Consider the following 17,887-nt stretch of genomic DNA (forward strand, 5'->3'; position numbering starts at 1 on the left):
TCCATGTCGTGAGTTCTTGTCACGCACACCTGGGTTCCTCATCAGAGTTGCTGTGAACACTGGCCCCTGCCTCTCCACTGTGGCCGATGGTGAACATGGGTGTGCAAGGCAAACTGATTCAGGTCCCAATTCAGGCTCTGCCACGCTCCAGGTGGGCCAGTCAGTGTTCTCCCTGTGCAAAATAAGGAAGATAATGGTATCTGCCCTGAGGGCTGTTGTGAGGATTAAATAAGGTAACTCATTCATTCAGTCAGTCAACAAATGTGTCTACTATGGGTGAGACAGCATTCTAGGGATAGGGGACTTGGTCATGAACATGATGCCAGGTGGTGCCCGCATGGAGTTTATGCTTGTAAGGAGCTTCTAGAAGTGCCCAACACATAGACACAGCAAAAAACCTATTAGCCCAAAACTAGGTTTGACTCTTGGTAGGTGTCAAGCCTTCCCTGGTGGCTCAGAGGTTAAAGCATCTGCCTGCAAAGCAGGAGACCTGGGTTCGATCCCTGAGTCAGGAAGATCCCCTGGAGGAGGAAATGGCAACCCACTCCAGTACTCTTGCCTGGAGAATCCCATGGAGGGAGGAGCCTGGTAGGCTACAGTCCACAGGGTCGCAAAGAGTCAGACATGACTGAGTGACTTCACTTTCACTTTTTTCTTCTCTTCCCTGATAACAGTGTCTGTCCTTTTGTTCCCTTAAGATCTTTATTACTGAGATCTCTTCAAGGGCAAGTCTTGTGGCCAGGCTTAGATCCCAAAATGGCTTAGGGCAAAAATAGCTTCTCTTAGGTCAAGAAAGCCAAGTCCGGTCCTGTTTCTCTGGAGACCCCCACCTCATCTGATTATAAACTGGGAGAGGGTCTCTCCCTTCTCATCTGTCTTTTGGATTCCAGGGATCTGTTTTCTCTTCAATGAATTCTTATGTCTGCTTGCATCTATATTACAGAGGAGGTTTTCTCCCCAGGCAGTTATAGTCATGACTTCTGGCTTTGTGCACAATTCTTCATGGGAATTTTATGACCTCCTCCTTTGGCAAAGCTCAGCGTTCCCAGATTTTATTTGTCTGTGTTAGGTCTTAGTTGCAGCATGTGGGATCTTTGATCGTCATCGCAGAATGTGGGAACTTAAGTTGCAGCATGAAGGATTTTTCAGTTGCGGTATGTGAAATCTAGGTCCCTGACTAGAGATCGAACCTCAGCCTTCTGCATTGGGAGCGTGGAATCTTAGCCACTGGACCACCAGGAAAGTCCCCCATATATTTCTATATTTCTGTTTTTCCTCCCAGATACTAAAGTCTACGCTGCTTTGGGAAATCATGACTTTCACCCCAAAAACCAATTACCCGCAGGGAGCAACAATATCTACAACCAGGTAGCGGAGCTGTGGCGACCCTGGCTCAGTAACGAATCCATCACTTCCTTCAAAGAAGGTACTAACATCATTGCTACTATAAGGAGCCCTTTATACCAAAGTCTGATCTAATTTCATTTTCACAACATCCCCATGAAATAGGAACTGATTTTATCTCCATTTTATAGATTAGGAGACTGAGGCTTGAATATACCAAGCGTCTGGCCAAGGTCACCTAGCTGAGAGGATGTAGTGGGAATTCCTAACAATGTGCTCTCACAGCCTTGAGAAATTTCACAGAAATAGCACCTGGAAAAATAGCATACATTAAGAAACTATATTGATGATTATTTTTCATGTCTTTCTTAGAATTATAGCCTTGTTAAAAACCCCAGGGCCAGACCCAGAAGGGATTGTGACTGGGATCATAAAAGCATGGACCTTGGAACGCTGGGTCACCATCAGGCATGAACGCTGCCTATGTACTTGTTAATTGTTCCCAAGACTAGCCCAGAAGGGAATGAATGGCCCAGGGTAAACACAAGGAGATCTGGACTATGTCAATGTAGTCCATGATATTTAGGAGTATGTAACTGATATTGGAGACGGAAATGGCAACCCACTCTAGTACTCTTGCCTGGAAAATCCCATGGACGGATGGAGAAGCCTGGTAGGTTACAGTTCATGGGCTCACAAAGAATCAGACACGACTGAGTGACTTCACTTTCTTTCACTTTCAACTGATATGGCATGTGTCGAGAAAGATAAGATCTGAGAAAGTCTTGGAGTCTGCAGTTAGGAATAAAAGCTGGACTCAGAGTGGACTCTGCACCTCAGTCCAATAGAGGCTGCAGGTCCCCTGACCCATTGCCCCAGATTTCGTGTTCTGTCTTCATTCTTGTCGCTCCCGGACCATTACGGCAACAAGAAGAGGCAACCTCAGGAGCAGGATCCGGGGCTGATCCCAATGCTCATCTTCTCAACCACACAGCACTAATCAGAATCAGAAGTGAATATTCCTCGAGCATTTTCTGTGTGCCTGGCACTGCCCTCAGTCCACTGCTAGATTCCTCACAACAACCTTTGGAGGGGCAGTGACCTTCAGTTCAAGCCAGGTTTCTGAACCTTGCCACTGTTGACATATGGGGCAGGGTAATTCTTTGTGTGTGTGTGGGGGGTGTCCTGTACACTGTAGGGTGTTCAGCAGAATTGCTGGCCTTTATCCACTAGTTGCAAGTAACATCTCCCATTGTGAAAACCAAAAATGTCTCCAGATATTGCCAAGTGTTCCCCTGGGGACAAAATCACCAGTTTGAGAATCACTGATTTGGGGGACACAGCATCCCAAGGGGACCCGACCTCCTCTCATTTTTTCCCTCAGTAGCACAGAAGCCCATTGATTTAATCCACTGCTCCTGGGGCAGAGCTAAGTGCAGAAGGGCTGACAGTGAATCCAGAGGGATAAACACACCTCCATGTTATTCCCATTCTATGGAGGAGGAAACTGAGGCATCAAGACCTTAAGGAACTTTCCCCAAGTGGCACAGGTAGTAAGGGATAGAACCAGGACTTGAACCCAGGCAGCCTGGCTCCAGAGCCTTTGGTCCTACCCATGATGCTTATCCTGTGGGAAAGATGGGAAGGGGGGATGCCAAGGAAGGAGAAGATGGGCAAGTGAAGAAACAGGGGACAGAGGTGTGTCTGCTTGGAGGCAAGAGACCCCTTCAGATCCCCCATGGCTGTGACGTCCTAGGTGCCTTCTATTCTGAGAAACTGCCGGGGCTGAGCGGGGCTGGTCGAATCGTGGTCCTCAACACCAACCTGTACTATAGCAACAATGAGCAGACGGCTGGCATGGCTGACCCCGGCCAGCAGTTCCAGTGGCTGGACGACGTGCTGACCAGTGCATCCCAGGCTGGGGAAATGGTAAGGGCTCCCTGCTCCTTCTCCTCCCTCCCGGGGGTCTCTTCCTGAACGAGTCCCCCACTTCGGCACAGACTCACACCCACTCACTCAAGATGCTCATGTCACAGAGGGTCCTTCATCAGCTTGGCACCTGAGAGGGCTTCTTCCATCCTCACAATGGCCTGTGAGGCTGGGATCCGTTGTGCGGTGAGGCTCCCGGTGGGGCAGTGACGGTCTCAAGTCTCACAGTGAGTGGTGGGGCTGAGATCCCCTGGAGTAGGAAATGGCTCCCCACTCCAGTATTCCTGCCTGGAGAATTCCATGGACAGAGGAGCCTGGCGGGCTACAGTCCATGGGGTCGCAAAGAGTTGGACACGCCTGAGAGACTGTAACTCACTCACTGAGACTGGAACCTGAGGCTCCAGAAGCCAAGTCCAGCCCAGCTGCAGCCACAGTGCGGGCTAGACCTCAGAGATATGCCTTGCCCTTGAGGTGTATCCATCTCGTCCGCTGTGAGGTGTGTCCCTCTAGTCTGCTGGGCTGGTAGCCCCCGACGACTGGCCTTCTGTCTCATTTGCCTGAGTCCCAACTCTGGCCAGTGTATCCCGGCAGGATCTCATGGCTGGTGCTTCTGAGTCCTCACTAAACATCAGATAAGCTGCTAGGTGCTTTATATGGATATATGAACTCTCAAAACCGCACCAGTTAGGTAGCTCTCCTGATGAGAAAACTGAAGCTCAGAGAGGTGATACACATCTGGTATCCAACGGTGGTTTGTCTCCAAAGCTCACACTCTTCACTGCCCTCCTTACCAGCCACCACGGCCCCACCCCACCATTCTGCCTCTCGCAATGGGGCCAAGGGCCCAGGCACTGTCATTACAGCTGAGTGACTCAAAGAATGTAAGATGTGAACACATGTTTCCACTACACAGCAGAGGTTATAAACCATGTAAGGAAGTTTTGGTTACAGTGCCTGAGCTCTCCAACAGGAGAAGACTCATCTGAAGAATCAGGAAGATTTCATGAGAAGGGTTTTGAAGCATGGGTAGGATTTACAGAGGGCTCCCCAGTCGGCTCCTGGAGAAGGAAATGGCAACCCACTCCAGTATTCTGCCCTGAAGAATTCCATGGACTGTATAGTCCATGGCATTGCAAAGAGTCAGACATGACTACGCAACTTTCACTTTCACTTTCCCAGATGGCTCAATGGTAAAGAATCCGCCTGCCAATGCAGGAGACACAGGTTGGATCCCTGGGTCGGGAAGGTCCCCTAGAGGAGGAAATAGCAACCTACTCAAGTATTCTTGCCTGGGCAATCCCACGGACAGAGAAGCCTGGCAGACTACACAGTCTATGGGGTCACAAAGAGCCGGACACGACTGAGCGACTAAACAGTAACAACAGAATTTACAGAAGTGAACAGAAGAAGGGTGGTCCAGGTGGCAGGCATAGTATGGACAAAGGCACAGAGGTGGGAAGCCTGCGGTACCTTCACTGCTGTGTGCAGAGAGATGCTGGGATCACCTGGGAGAGGGAAAGGGGAGGAGGTACCTTGGAGCCTGTTGTTTGCTTTTAGGGAGATGGGCAGACTGTGAGAGGTGGAGATGAGCTGGGGAAAGCAGCTCTGAGCCCCCGCTGGGTACCCATTCTTCATAGGTGTACATCATCGGCCACGTGCCCCCGGGCTTCTTTGAGAAGACACGGAACAAAGCGTGGTTTCGGGAGGGCTTCAATGAGGAGTACCTGAAGGTGGTCCGGAGGCATCATGGAGTCATCGCCGGGCAGTTCTTCGGGCACCACCACACCGACAGCTTTCGGATGTTCTATGACAGTGCAGGTACCCACCCTGGAGGGCAATGGCCAGCCCACTTCCCTCCCTCTGTCACCAAACTCTCGTTCCCGCTGTCTCTCTCCTGGAAGGTGCCCCCATCAGTGTCATGTTCCTTACACCTGGCGTCACCCCGTGGAAAACCACGTTACCTGGAGTGGTCAACGGCGCCAACAATCCAGGCATCCGGGTGTTTGAATATGACCGAGCTACGCTGAGCCTGCAGGTCAGGAGCCTTGGGTCTGCTTGGGCCACAGGAGGAGGGGGAGGGACCTGAATGAATCACCACCTTCCCCAGCTAATCCACCCGAGCCTCAGGAAGGTCAAGTTACTTGCACCTTTTGAGAGCTCAGCATTAGAACCCTGGAGCTACCTCCAAATCTTGCCACCAGGTCAGGTCAATTCTCCCCCAAATCTCCCTTTGCCCCAATCATGGTCAGGGCCTGCTGCTTGGTCTCCCTGCCTCCCGCCAGCCCCGCCGGAGCTCATCTGGTACAGCTGAGCAGAAGGGATTAATCTTTCTTAAGCACTTCTTGTCTCTCTCCTGCTCAAAAACCTTCAGTGGCTCCCCAGTGCCCCCCAGACAAGTTGTATCTCTTTGACCTGGCAGTCACAGTCTCACAGTGTGACCGCAGGCCCACTGTCCATGTCTTCCCTACACTGACTGGGCTGCAGCCAAGCAGGCCCCTACCCATCGAGCAATCGCACACCTCCTGGGATGTGCTGGTGACTACAGAAATGACAAAGGAGCACGATTCCTTAATGTCGTCAACAAAATGTGTTAGCACCTGCCACGTGCCAGGCCCTGTGCTAAGCTCAGGGGACACAGAAGGGAACAAAAGGCACCGCTCTCCCGGAGCCGACATCCTTACCGGAGGGAGGCAGGCAATAAACAAACATAGTAAAGTTAAGTGTGGCGCGAAATCAGTGCTAAGGAGAAAAGAGAGGGGAGGCAGTGGGTGACAGTTCCAGGGCACGTGCATATGTGTGGTGTCAGATAGATGGGGTGAGGAAGTGTCACTGATAGGGTGACATCTGAACTCTGAGTCAAATCAGGGAGTGAGCCACGTGAGTGTCTGTGGAATGAGGAGGAAGGAACGTACTGGGTGTGTTGGGCGGGGAGGGGCAAGAAGGCCTGCGGGGTCACAGTGGAGGTCATGTCACTTAGGCTGTGAGTAAGACTCTCGAATTTTTAAAAAAATCACTATTCTGGGTGAAGAACAGGATGTAGGGGGCAAGGGTGGAAACAGGGGGATCAGTGAGGAGGTGACTACAACCACTGAGAGGTAACAGTGGTATGAGCCACGGTGGCTGCAGCAGGTCATGAGGAGAGCTAGATCCTGGATGGATTTATTTTTAAAAGTATTAATTTTATTATTTGGCTACGTCAGGTCTTAGTTGTGGCATGCAGGATCTCTAGTTGGGGCATGGAAGAAACTCTCAGCTGCAGCATGTAGGATCTAGTTCCCTGACCAGGGATTGAACCCAGGGACCCTTAATTGGGAGCACGGAGTCTTAGCCACTGGACCACCAAGGAAGTCCTGGGTGTATTTTGAAGGCAGAGTGGACAGGATTTGCTGGTGGACTGGATGAGGGGTGGAAGAGAAAGTGAGGAGGCAACAAGAGCTCCAAGGCTTTGGCTGGAGAACCTAGAAGGATGAGGTTGCCACTTACTGAAACGGGATCACTGTGGGAGGAGCAGGTTTTGGAGGGAAGATCAGAAACTTGGTTTTTCTGTTAACTTTGGGATGTCTATACGGCATCCAAGTGAAAATGCCAAGGGAGGAGGCAGCTGAATGCTCAAATAGGAGTTCCAGAAAGAGGTGGGTGCAGAGATTTAACCTTGGTGTTGAGAAAGACCATTTAAAACCAGGGACTGCCTGAGATACTAGGTCCTTCACTCTAGAGGAGAAGCAGGCTGAGGATTTTTAAGAGTATGGTCTGTTGTCCACATGGGCACTTGGCCCGCAGGTGGGTGTGAAATGAAATAATGTAGATGCCTAGCAGAAAGTTGCCATCCATACATGGCAGTCCCTCTTACCTTACCTCTCCTGACCTGAAGCAGATCCTCAAACTTAGGTGGAAAGTATTGGACAGATAACCCTTCCACATTCTAGTGCAGAAAATGCATCTGAGTTCTAGATGTCTTGGGTGCATCCCAAGCCCCCATCAAAACACAATTCTACAACCTCTCTCAGCCAGGCATTTCATTTCATTACTTTTAGATTGCGTTTTATCTGTTCTTTCTGCAAATACTTACTGAGAATCTTCTGTGCACCCAGGAATTTGCTTGAACAGAAAATACACAGGCCATGGAGTAAACAACCTGAGTTCCAATCCTGCTCAGGGACCTGTGAGACCCTGGCCAAATGAATTAACCTCTTTAGGACTCAGTTTCCTCATCTGTGAAATGGGGATGATAATGCAGTTACCTCAGGAGTCTGGACCAGATGATGTCAGCCAAGCTGACTAAGAGTGGTCCTGATTACGGCTGTTAGAATCCGGGATCAAATGCAAGATGGAGGGTTGGGGGCGGAAGCGGACAGATGCTCACGGCCCGCCCGCCTCGCGGCCCCCTCTGCAGGACATGGTGACCTACTTCTTGAACCTGAGCCAGGCGAACGCGCTGGGCGCGCCAAGCTGGGACCTCGAGTACCGGGTGACCGAGGCCTACGGGGTTCCGGACGCAGGTGCCCGCTCCATGCATGCGGCGCTGGGCCGCATCGCCAGCGACCAGGGTGTGTTGCAGCGTTACTACGTCTACAACTCGGTCAGTTACGACACGCGGGCCTGCGACGAAGCGTGCCGCGCCGAGCACGTGTGCGCGCTGCGCGAGGTGGCCTTCGACGGGTACGCGGCCTGCCTGCGCGCCCCCGGCGTCGCGCCCGCGCCCTGCCTTGCGCTCCTGCCCGCGGCGCTGCTGGGCTTGCGCGCGCTGCTCGTGTCCTGACCTTGGGGGAACAAACGGCCGACGCGCTTGGTAAAATGGAGGCAGCATCACCCCCGAGAGCTGGACTCTTCCACCCTTTCCCCTCCCCGCGACAGCAGAATGAACTGGGACTGGGCGGCCGATCAGGAAATGAAGCCCCGAGGGTCCCACCAGCAGCACATTTCTTTCACGTTTCATGTTTTATCCAAAACACTCTGCTCGTCATGCGTGTTATTAATTTATAAATCATGTTTATAAAAGTAACTCCCTTGCCCCATTATTGAACATCCTCCCCTCCTCCTATTCGGATAATCCGAGTAAAATGAGATGCCAGGAAGGTGCGCCTGGTTGACCCTCGGTCTCTCCTGACACATGGCCCGGCCTTGAGGTATACAGTGAGGGATCGGATCGGGCTTTGGCGTTTGGTTTTGCAACAGTGCGGACGTGAGACAGCGCAGTTCTAACCCGGGCGCTCATCTGCGGGCCATATTCTCCGCCTTGGGCCTCCAGGGTAAAACAAGCCTGCTGCATTGCACCTCGGACGGTGCGTCTTCGGGCCTAGCGGTCCTTGGGGCCCTCTGGGTTCAGCGGGGCTTGCGGGGTTCAGTGGGGGCGGGGGGGGGGAACCCTAGGCAGGCTGCCTGGCCAGAGAGCACTGAGCCGCGGGGTCTGCGGGCCTCGCTCCTCCCCGGACGGGGCGGGGCGGGGAAGTCCCGCCCAGCGGTCCGGTCCTGGGCGGCCCCGAGGGCTGTTCACGCCTCCTTCCTGCCACTGCGCCTCTGGGCCGGGTGCGACTCTGGGCCGGGAGGGCGGGCCTGAGCCCAGACGAATAGAGTGGGGAGAGGCTCGCGGGTCATGCCCTGGTCGCCCCGCGCCGTGCTCTTAAGGGACCTAGTCCTTGGAATATTGGGCACCCTCGCCTTCCTGATCGACCTGGGCGCCGATGTGTGGGCCGCGAGCCAGTATGTGCTCAGCGGTCGCTACCTGTGGGCCGCGCTGGTGCTGGCGCTGTTGGGCCTCGCCTCGGTCGCGCTGCAGCTCTTCAGCTGGGTCTGGCTGCGCTCCGACGTCTCCATCCCTCTCGCGCCGAAGCCCCCTGGCCGGTACCTGGCGCTGTTGCATCTCCTCCAGCTGGGCTACCTGTACAGGTGAGCGCCCCGCCCCTGGGGAGAGAGAGGGGGTAACGGAGGTCACGTCACCTCCTGCTGCTGGGCTGACTCTGGGACACGGGGGGAGGAGAGGAAAGGACTGCGACCCAGGAGAGGAAACTAAGCCCCTCCTAGTTTAGAGGGCGCCTCTCCCACCAGGTGAACTCCTGGCCCCTGATGAAGGATCAGTCCGGCTGACGGCCCTCAGAGCTCATCACTCGAGCTTCCTGACACAAGTGAAGAAACGGGGACCCAGAGAGGAAACTGAGGCACACGACCTGGAGTCAGGCCCTTTGGGATCCACTCCTGGCTTTACCACCTGTGGCCTCCTTCCAGGCTTTTTCTGAGCCTCAGTTCCCTCCTCTCTTAAAAGGAGGTTGTCATCCGGAGGTGGGTGTGGCGGGCAAACCCCGCTGTGAAGGGCGCAGCTCCTGGTCGGGGCGGACTCTGTTCTATTGGCAGCGGGTCCCAGCAGTTCTTTTTAGCTGTGGGCGGAGCCCCTAGTTTCCCCTCCAGGTGTCAGTTTACTCCGTGTACCCGAGGCTCCCAGTGTAAGGACCAAGTGGAACGAGACCTGTGAATTGCGCCCGTGCAGGGTGAGCAGCAGCGTCAGCTCACCTCCCGACCAGCTAGCTGGGTCACCTTGCAGTCTGAGCAGCCCTGACCCCAGGGCAGCGCTTGGTCCCTCGCGGCCAGTGTCCCTCGCCTTACCTTCCCCAGCTGCCTTCTCCATGAGCACTTGCTCCCCACCCCACCCCCTCACCCCCAGGACCCAGCAAGAGGGCAGAGATGGGGTCTGACTCATGCATGTTCCTGGAGCTAGACAGGGCTGGATGCGGGGGTTCCGGGGGGGCGGGGGGGGGGCGGGTGCGGGGGAAGCCTGTAAAATCTGTGTGGGCTGTGCTTCTTTTCAGAAGTGGCAGGACCATCCGGAGATGGGGAAAGTGAAACGAAGGGGTCAGAGTCATGCGACAAAGTCAGGACACCATGTGATCTGGGTTGGGATGGGCTGGACGGAGCCAGGACCCACTCTGGAATCCATGGTTATAGATTCTTTCCCGATCTTGCCTTGAGTCTCCAGGAGTGGGCGGGAGGAGCTTTGAATGTTGCGGTTTCGCCTGAGGGACTGGCCAGGCATCAATAACACCCCGGATGAACACGAAGGGGCACAGATATTATAGTCCTGGCAGCCTGCAATGAGCCCTGAATCGATAACTGCATCATGTATCTTCTATTTTTGCTGAGCATGAGTTGGACAGACTGTATTGAGCTTTACTTGAGAAAACAGGGTCTCTGTGCCAGCCTGTGACTAGGCCTCTGCCTCTGCCAGGGCACTGGGGAACAACCCCCAACCTGGGTGTGCCTGTCTGTTCTCTTAGCATGTTGTCAAGACCATCCAGGGGAAGCGAGGGTAAATGTCTAATGAATGAATTCGAGATGAGTGAGTGGGTTCGCCTCCCAAGAGCCAACTGAGATCGGTTCTGGGCAGGCGAGATCCTGGTGCATCCTCCACTCTTTCCGTAGGCCAATGGGTCACTCAGGTCTGTCTGTCCAACCTCTGGACCGTCTCTCTCGTTTAAAATTTTTTTATTTATTTTTGGCTGTGCTGGGCCTTCCTTGCTGTGTGGGTTTTCTCTAGTTGCAGCGAGCAGGGACTGATCTTTGTTGCGGTGCACAGTCTTCTCATTGCAGTGGCTTCTCTTGTGGAGCATGGGCTCTAGGCAAACAGGCTTCAGTAATTGCAGGGCATGGGCTTAGTTGCCCCAAGGCATGTGGCATTTTCCCTGGGACCAGCTATCGAATCTGTATCCCCTGCATTGGCAGGCAGATTCTTAGCCCCTGGACCACCAGGGAAGACCTCTCTGGACCCTCTTAACTCTGCCCCATCTCTGCTTCCATCACTCTGGGCAGGCCTCTCCCATGGATTCCTGGGTGCTCTTTCTATAGCACAGTAGGACCTGTCTTGTCTGTGCTCAGAAACTCTCCATGGCTCCCCTTCCCCACAGGATCCTAAGAAATTCTTAGGCTTGCTGAAATTTGAGAAGGATCACTTTAGGCACTTTCATAGTACATCTTTCAAATTCAGACAGCTTGGAGTCCAAATCCTGTTTCCACTGCTCATTCGCTCTTTGGTCCTGTTTACCCATCTGTAAAACGGGGATGTTGTAAAGGAGGAAGTGGGACAAGGTTAGTGATGAGCTTGGAATGGTGCCTACTGCAGGAGCAGGAGCAGTAATCTATCCCCATTTCACAGATGAAGAAACAAGTTCAGTGAGGTTAAGTCACTTGCCCAAGGTCCCATTGTGTGTACATGATAAACCAGGATTGGAGCCCGTCTGCATCTGCTCAGTGGGGAGGGAAGGAAGAATGCCACTGGACGCTAACCGGGCCCCTTGGGGCATCACGTGTGCTGCCTAGATGCGTGCAGGGGCTGCAGCAGGGGCTGCTGGTGTGGCGGCAGGAGGTCCCCTCCGAGTTCGACCTGGCCTACGCCGACTTCCTCTCCCTGGACATCAGCATGCTGCGACTCTTCGAGACCTTCCTGGAGACGACGCCGCAGCTCACCCTGGTGCTGGCCATCATACTGCAGAGCGGCAGCGCCGAGTACTACCAGTGTGAGTGTCGGGCCCAAGGCCAGCCATCCCCGCGCCACACCTTCATGACTTGGGAAAGTTGCCCACGAATGTCAGAAAGGTTTTCTCTTTTTCATAAATGCTGTTTAGAAAACAGAGGAATGTCCTTTAGCAAGGCAGGTCTGGGGTCCAATCCAAAGTCATGCTCCAGCCTTGAGTTTGGACAAAGAGGACTCTACCTCTCTGAGCTGTTGTTCTCATCTGTAAAATGGACATAGTCGATGATCCTTCCTCATAAAGTGAATGAAAAGTTTTTAAGTGAAGTGATGCATATAGGGCCTAGTGCCTAATAAGTCTACAATATAATTTTTACTAGTTTGAACATAACAGATAAAGTATGCTGGGTGCCTAATGTCTAATAAGGAATCTGTTAATCAACAGAGAAATTGTTGAGCACCTTTGTACACTTAAGTCTCTATGGAGCACCTCTGTGCCTGTCCCTGTGATAGGGACGCCACAGTGAATAAGCAGACAGAAAAAGCCCCTGGCCTGCCAGGACCACAGACTGTGAAGCATGCAGTTACATTAAAGCCAATGGAGTGATCTGAAAAGGAGGAAGGCAGGTGGCTTCATAAACCACAGGAGAGGTTTGTGCAATGAGCAACTTTGAGCGGGCTTTAGGGAAGTGAGTTGCCCAAGGTCACACGCCAGCTGGCAGCCAAGTTAGGACTCCAGCTCACATCTGATTCAAGATCTCCGCTTTCCCGTCTCCACCCTGGCACACCTGCTGCTATACCTGGCACAGCCTCCTGGGGAACCAGTCCCAGCTCTGCCACCCTTCGCTGCGGGATTGGAGAGTCTTTCCCTCTCTGGCCTCAGTTTCCACGGTCATACAAGTTGGGGAGTTGGACTCCATCTTCAAGGGTCCTTTCCGTTTGCTCATCTGATTCTGCAGTATTAATTGGGGGAAAACAAAACCGTAGTAGCAGCTGTCACGATTGAGCCCCTGCTGGTAGTAGCACCGTGCAAAGTGCTATGTCATCACTGTTACAGCCCACAGCACCCTCTAGGTGGGTGCTGCATTTATCTCCATTTTACATGAGAGCAAAGAGGAGCCGAAAGGTGAAGTGATTCGCCCTGGGACACACAGCATTCATTGGGCATATACTGTCAGCCCTCTCTGTGGGTTCTGCACCCGCAGATTCAGAGGGCCGACCCTATAACCCCATTTTATATTAGGGACTTGAGCACCCATGGATTTTGGGAACCAATCCCCTGTGGATTCTGAGGGGTGGCTATGTTTTTGTCTATTTGAGGCCAGCGGGTATCCAGGACCGGGGCTAAGTGGAGACCATCTGCCCTGTGTGTATGGACCGGTGCGGATGGGAAACTGAGAGAAGAAATGGATTTTCCCAACTTTTGTTTAGCAAACATTTCTTCAGCTGCTGCTATATGCCAGCTACTAGGCTGCTGAGGGATCCCTGGGGGGCAGAATCTGTTTCCTACTCTGAAGGAGCTCAGAGATAAGGAACTAAGACTCCAGACAGAGAGGGGGTGTTAGAGGACCTGCACGGTGGAGTGGGGTGGGATGGCGTCAGGATGGGTGACTCTAGGGGATATTCAAGCCAGAAGTTGCAGGGTAAGGAGGAGTAGGCCAGAGGAAACAGGGTGGGTCTACCTAATAACCAAGGGCACAGCTTGTCAGGTCAGAGAATGCAGCACGTGGGGCAGCTGGAGGAACATCAGGCCTGCAGAGACCCTGAGTGTGGGGTAGTTAGGCCACAGAGCTCATTCCAGGCTGGGAGTGGGTTCCTGACCCACAGCAGGTTCCCAGAGAACATCTGTTGTCCAAATGAGGTAGGAAGGGGGCAGGGAGGAAGCTGTCTAGAGATGCTTCCAGCCCTCCTTGGAGGGCCTCGTGCTTCTAGTCTAGGATGGGCAACCTGGAGGTGGGAGGCGGATGTCTTGGAAAATCAAAACCAGGGCCCAATCCGAGGGTGGAACGGAGGGGAGTGGGGGCTGTTCCAGCCGCATAGCAGGGACATCCCTCCTGGCCCCCAGGAGGCGGCTTCAGCTAAAGGCTGGTCGTCACCCTGTGGGATTTCCCGCTTCCCTTTCTGAGGTTAAGGAAAGGGGAACTGGACTGCTGGGGTTCAAATTCAAGAAAGGCATGGACTCTACAAGGAAAGGAAGGATTTCAAAATGTGCTCAGGGTGGGGCCAAGGCCCAGGGGGTACCCGATGCTGGGCGATGGGTGCTGGTGAGAGTGTTAAGTCACACAGTCTCATCCTTGAAAAATGTAACAGGGGTAGCACTTGAAAGGTCTGTGGTGAAGGACAGCCTCCACGTGGATGGAAGCTCTGGTAGGGTTGGTGAACTAACTGTGCTCCAGATGTACTTTTCAACAAACTGGGAGCTCTGATCCCCACCGCAGCGTGGCTACAATGCCTCCGCAGTACCACCGCCTCGGGGGAGCGCCTGCGGGCTGCCTGCAGGGCTCACCCGTCTACTCTTCTTCACAGGGGTCAGCATCTGTACGTCCTTTGTGGGTATCTCGTGGGCACTGCTCGACTACCACCGGGCCTTGCGCACCTGCCTCCCCTCCAAGCCTCTCCTGGGACTGGGCGCCTCCGTGATCTACTTCCTGTGGAACCTGCTGCTGCTTTGGCCCCGGGTGCTGGTCGTGGCCCTCTTCTCAGCCCTCTTCCCCCGCTACGTGGCCCTGCACTTCTTGGGTCTGTGGCTGGTGTTCCTCTTCTGGGTCTGGCTGCAGGGTACGGACTTCATGCCAGGTCCCCACTCTGAGTGGCTGTACCGGGCGACCGTGGCCACCATCCTGTATTTCTCCTGGTTCAATGTGGCGGAGGGCCACACCCGAGGCCGTGCCACCATCCACCTGGTGTTCCTGCTGCACGACAGCCTTCTCCTGGTGGTGGCCTGGGCGACTCAGAGCACCTGGCTGCCCAGCGGGCACCTGCTGCAGAGCCTGCTGCCCGCAGCCGGGGTCTGCTTCCTTCTGGGGCTGGCTCTGCGGCTGGCCTACTACTGCTGGCTGCACCCTAGCCGCCGCTGGGAGCCCGACCAGGTGGACGGGACCAGGGGTCTCCGCTCCCTTGAGGAGCGTCAGCTCCCGCAGAACAGACGCATGGCCCAGCTGGCTAAGAACTTTTTCCCCAAGGCGAGGGATGAAGCTGTTTTGCCATGGAAGGGAGAGGTGAATGGTGTCCTTTGAGGCAGGGTCAGACCCAGCCAGGGGGACTCAAGGCCAGATGGAATTGGTTGGTAGGATGAAGATAAGCTACTAATGCTGCTATGGGCCTCGATTCACTCAATGAGCCCTGGATGCCTGATCTGTTCCAGGTACTGGAGACCAGAGTTGAGTTAAGACAGAGGCCCGCCATCAAGGAGGAGAACTAGATGAGAAGGGCTGGGCCCTGCTGGGTCGAGGGCTCCAGTTATCTATGAAACACTTTGGGAGGAAAGAAGAGCCTCCACTGCACTCTTCCTCCACCCACATGTGCCAAAGCATCCCAGTGTGGCACTTTTACCTCCTCGGCTACCTCTGAAATAACTGGTGGAGGTGCTGTTTCACCCTTGGTTGCCCTGCCCGGGGCTGAAAGGCCCCAGAACCTCCAGGATGTATTCTTTGGAATTGTCCCCCTCCAGTCATTCAATTCATTCAGCAGATGCTTACCAAAGGCCTTCTATGCGCCAGGAGCATCATTCTGTTCTTGGCAGATCAGCTGCCATCCCAGTTTCAGCTCTTAGCCTCTCCAGCTGCCCCAGAGCAGGCTTTCATGCTAGAAGCCAGGGGTGCGCAGTTGCCTGGGGTGCAGCTGGCCTAGCCTCTGCCCCTGCTCTCAAGGGGCAACCTTTCAGCCAAGTGCCTTGTGAACCTGCGGTCTGGGCCATGGCTCAGCCTGTTGAGTATTTTTTTATACTTCAGGCGGTGTTCTTTTCTACCTCAGGGTCTGTGCGGGAGGAAGAGGTTTATGTTTCTATGTCTCCGTGAGACACATGTATGGTGTTTTTGTTAAACAGTGTTATTAGATTATTATTAAAACCTCATGGTATCTTCCAGCCTTATTGTGTCATTGAATCTACTGCCAAGTTCAAAGCTGCCTGGAAAAAAGGGGTCAGGGACACATAATCCACCTCTCAAAGTTGGCAAAGCCCCTGGGACCAGAGAAGCGGGCTGGCTGAGCCAAGACTTCTCCACCTTGTTTTCTGAGCATCAAGAGCTGGTGAGCCAGTGTGGGGATGACCACTCAGGTGAGCGTCAGAACCCAGATCTGGGCTGACCCTAGGTGTGCTCTTAACCAGCTCTGCTGCTGGGCCTGGGGGAGTAGCCACAATACTTGGTACCAGGAAGTGAATACAGGAGCACAGATGAAGAAAGGCCTTTTTGCTGGGAGCTCAGTGGGAGCATGGTAGTGGTGACAGGGGATGTGGATATGGGCTATAGTGTTGGGGAGGTGGAACTTTTTGCTATTCTGGGAGGTCTGTGGTTTGGAGAAACAAGGAGCAGGAAAAGGGCGCTGGAGACAGAAGGAAAGGTTCATCACCACTGGGAGGGGACCCAGGAGAGTCTTTATTCATTCATCTGGTGGAGACACACTAAACAGAGCAAGTGTGTATCAGCTAGTGTAAAGTGCTGAAAGAAAAATAAGGTCGGGGAAGTGTGTGTTAGGGGTGGGAGTTATTGATATAATTCTATATAGAATGGCTGGGAAGGCCTCCCTGAGAAACTGATGAGCCCTAAAGGAGGTGAGGGTGGGCGCCATGCACATGTGCTCCATCCTGGACGCCAAGTCAGCAGTGCCTGGATAAAGCAGGGCTTGTAGCAGTCATGTTGGCCTAGGGCCAAGGCTGACAGAGATGAGGGCTAGAAGCCGAGGGGCTCTGGGAAGATGATGCTGGTGCTTTCCACATTCACAGAACGGTAGAGGCAGAAAGCATCTCCAGGATCACTCAGTTCAATGATTTCCAGACATTTGAATTTCATGAACCAGTAAAATGGCCAACACGTTTGCCAAGTTAATTTTGATAAAAAAGGGTAGTAAGGACTTCTCTGGTGGTCCTGTGGCTAAGACTCCGTGCTCCCAAAGCAGAGGGCCTGCCTGGGTTTGATCTGTGGTCAGGGATCTAGACTCCACATGCCGCAATGAAAATCAAAGATCCCTCATGCTGCAACCAAGACCTGGCACAGCCAAATAAATAAGAAATAATAAAATATTTTAAAAATACCATGTATTATGTATATATGAATATATATACACATATATAAAAGGGCAGTAAAAACTACCACCATCTATTATCTGTATCATCTTATGAAACGATACGTAACTTCAAAAAAAGATCATTCTTTTAATTGAATATATTTAAACACACACACAAAAGCAAAACTACTTTTCTTCTCAATTCATAGGGAACATCAAGGGTTGAGACCTCAAGAGGGCAGACTTGACCTTTAGAAATCCCTGGTCTTAGTGGCCAACCTAGCCACAAACATAAGAGGTTCTTAAGAAGTCCACTCAAACGAATACTTGCTATCAATTATACGTCAGTAAAATAGAAATACTTGCTACATTTATTTTCTCTGCTTCTTCCTGTGATATGTGGAAAAGACTAGGCTCGGGGAGATCATCTCGGCTAAGCTCTCATCTACATAGACTCCCTTTAGATGAAACTGTCAAATGAAGGTAATAGGTCTGTAGCTTAAAAAGCTGTGGAGTCAAGTAGTTTCATTTGTAACTAAGTTTACAGAATCAAGAATTTTTAAAAGATGACACTGATATTACTTGCAATTAAAAATTTCTTTTGAAGACTATTTTTTTTAATGTTAAGAAACTTATTTTTGAATAAAGAAGCTCTTGATTTGCTCATTTTAACTTGCCACGGGAAAGGTTCTTGAGAAATGTGCAGATATTACACCTTTTGGAAGAGGAGGAGATATTTTACTCTTTGGGCTCAAAAGGTAATTGATACTCTGATGTACTTCTGACCAATGAACCAGTTTGCTTCAACTACACAATGTGGCTCAAAATATGCACCTTCTCAGCAAAAGATTTAATGCCCCAGTATACAAGGCAACCTCCTCTTCTCTGGGGGAATTTATTTGGGGAAAAATATTATCTTACAGTCTGACATAGATG

At 52.6% G+C, this 17,887-nt stretch overlaps 2 protein-coding genes across 2 annotated transcripts in view; both read left to right on the forward strand.

The window, feature by feature from the left end:
• SMPDL3B (sphingomyelin phosphodiesterase acid like 3B) overlaps positions 1-8,223 on the forward strand; it is a 29,104-nt gene extending 20,881 nt beyond the window's left edge. The window contains exons 4-8 of the mRNA XM_061148346.1: positions 1,283-1,426; positions 3,101-3,273; positions 4,911-5,091; positions 5,175-5,308; positions 7,667-8,223. Of these exons, the coding sequence (XP_061004329.1) occupies positions 1,283-1,426; positions 3,101-3,273; positions 4,911-5,091; positions 5,175-5,308; positions 7,667-8,032 (998 nt within the window). The 3' untranslated portion in view covers positions 8,033-8,223. The remainder of the gene's footprint in view (positions 1-1,282; positions 1,427-3,100; positions 3,274-4,910; positions 5,092-5,174; positions 5,309-7,666) is intronic.
• A 565-nt stretch (positions 8,224-8,788) lies between these two features.
• XKR8 (XK related 8) lies at positions 8,789-15,933 on the forward strand. The gene is made up of 3 exons (XM_061148345.1): positions 8,789-9,159; positions 11,578-11,774; positions 14,255-15,933. Exons 1-3 carry the CDS (start codon positions 8,867-8,869, stop codon positions 14,962-14,964), a joined length of 1,200 nt encoding a protein of 399 aa, XP_061004328.1. The 5' UTR covers positions 8,789-8,866; the 3' UTR covers positions 14,965-15,933.
• The last annotated feature ends 1,954 nt before the right edge of the window (positions 15,934-17,887 follow it).

The sequence above is a fragment of the Dama dama genome, chromosome 8, assembly GCF_033118175.1.
Source record: "Dama dama isolate Ldn47 chromosome 8, ASM3311817v1, whole genome shotgun sequence".
Lineage (NCBI taxonomy): Eukaryota > Metazoa > Chordata > Mammalia > Artiodactyla > Cervidae > Dama > Dama dama.

Bases quoted from the DNA above. Each gene is read 5' to 3' on its own strand.
- XKR8 (XM_061148345.1), top strand. From the start codon at position 8,867: ATGCCCTGGTCGCCCCGCGCCGTGCTCTTAAGGGACCTAGTCCTTGGA. The intron at 9,160-11,577 runs GTGAGCGCCCCG...TGTGCTGCCTAG, and splicing joins CAGCTGGGCTACCTGTACAG to ATGCGTGCAGGGGCTGCAGC. The intron at 11,775-14,254 runs GTGAGTGTCGGG...TCTTCTTCACAG, and splicing joins CAGCGCCGAGTACTACCAGT to GGGTCAGCATCTGTACGTCC.